Below are 1,166 nucleotides of genomic sequence, written 5' to 3' on the forward strand. Positions count from 1 at the left end.
TTAAATAAAGTGCCTACTGTGTGCAAAGAGCACTTTCAGACCAGCTGCTCTTCTCACTCACAGAGAGAAGGCTCAGGGAGGCCCAGGGGAAGGGAGAGCTCACTGCTTTGCCTGTGGTTTCACTCCCTTTTATCTTCACAGGCCTTGATCTGTTCCTCCTTCATCCCTTTCTTCTTTGGCTTAATCCCTCCGACCTTCAGAGGCGTGGTAAGTCTGCTTTTAAACTGTGTTCGCAGGGTGCTGGGCGCAGGCATCCTAGGTCCCCAAAAGCAGAGCCCCGTGTCTCTCAGCCTTGATCCAGGGATTCCATCGCTGCCCCTCCATTCCCACCCACCCCCAGCCCAACCACCTTCACCAAGAACCCACTATCTGGCTTTCTGCTAGACAGGCTGCTTCACTTAATTTTTGTTGTTAAGCCTCAGCAGAAGGTATTTTTTTCCATTGATTGTTAGAGCAGAAGGGATGAGGGAGGGGAGAGATAGCTAGCTAGCTAGATAGATAGATGGATGGGTGGATCGATGGGTGGATGGATGGGTGGGTGGATGGATGAATGGATAGATAGAGAAACATCGTTGTGACAGAGACACATCAATTGGGTGCATCCAGCACTCAGAGCAAGGCTGGGATCTCTCCTGCAGCCCCAGTAGGTGCCGATGACCAGGAATGGAGCCCGAGACCTGTGGTGCTGGGGCTGACACTCTAACCACCGACACACACAGGACAGGGCAGAGTCACTTCCTCTTCCCCTCAGCACGGAGGACAGGTGCCCGGGGGCCTAAGACTCAGCCACTCCCTTAAGTCGAGCTTTGCTCTCAGGGTGGAGCGATTCAGTCCCCTCTGGGACTGACTCTCCTTCCAGCTCGTGGCTTGGGGCAGAGCTGCCGACAGAGCTACGGTTCAGTTCCATCGGCAAACACTCTCTGTAGGCACATGCGGCTGATGGCGAGCCCTGCCCGGCAGAGTCCGAGTGGAGTGTGTGCTCTGTGGGCTCTGGGCCTTGTGCTGGGCTGTGCAGCACCAGGGCAGCTCCTTCCTGGGCAGCCGTCACCCACTGAGATGATTGCCTGCCCCCACTCCACCCGGACATCTGTCCTGTCTGCGGACAGTTGAGGATGTCACAATAGGGGACACTGGTTTGACAGGTGCAGACTCTCCACATTGTACCG

General features: G+C 55.7%; 1 protein-coding gene across 1 annotated transcript in view; it reads left to right on the forward strand.

Annotated features, from left to right (window-relative positions):
• Window positions 1-10: 10 nt before the first annotated feature.
• Window positions 11-1,166, forward strand: part of LOC102770143 (patatin-like phospholipase domain-containing protein 3) — a gene marked incomplete at its 5' end in the record, with an annotated part of 11,069 nt that continues 9,913 nt past the window's right edge. The window contains one exon of the mRNA XM_015571303.1: window positions 11-207. Coding sequence (XP_015426789.1) covers window positions 11-207 — 197 coding nt within the window. The remainder of the gene's footprint in view (window positions 208-1,166) is intronic.

Source organism: Myotis davidii, unplaced genomic scaffold, assembly GCF_000327345.1.
Source record: "Myotis davidii unplaced genomic scaffold, ASM32734v1 scaffold4669, whole genome shotgun sequence".
NCBI classification, from domain to species: Eukaryota; Metazoa; Chordata; class Mammalia; order Chiroptera; family Vespertilionidae; genus Myotis; species Myotis davidii.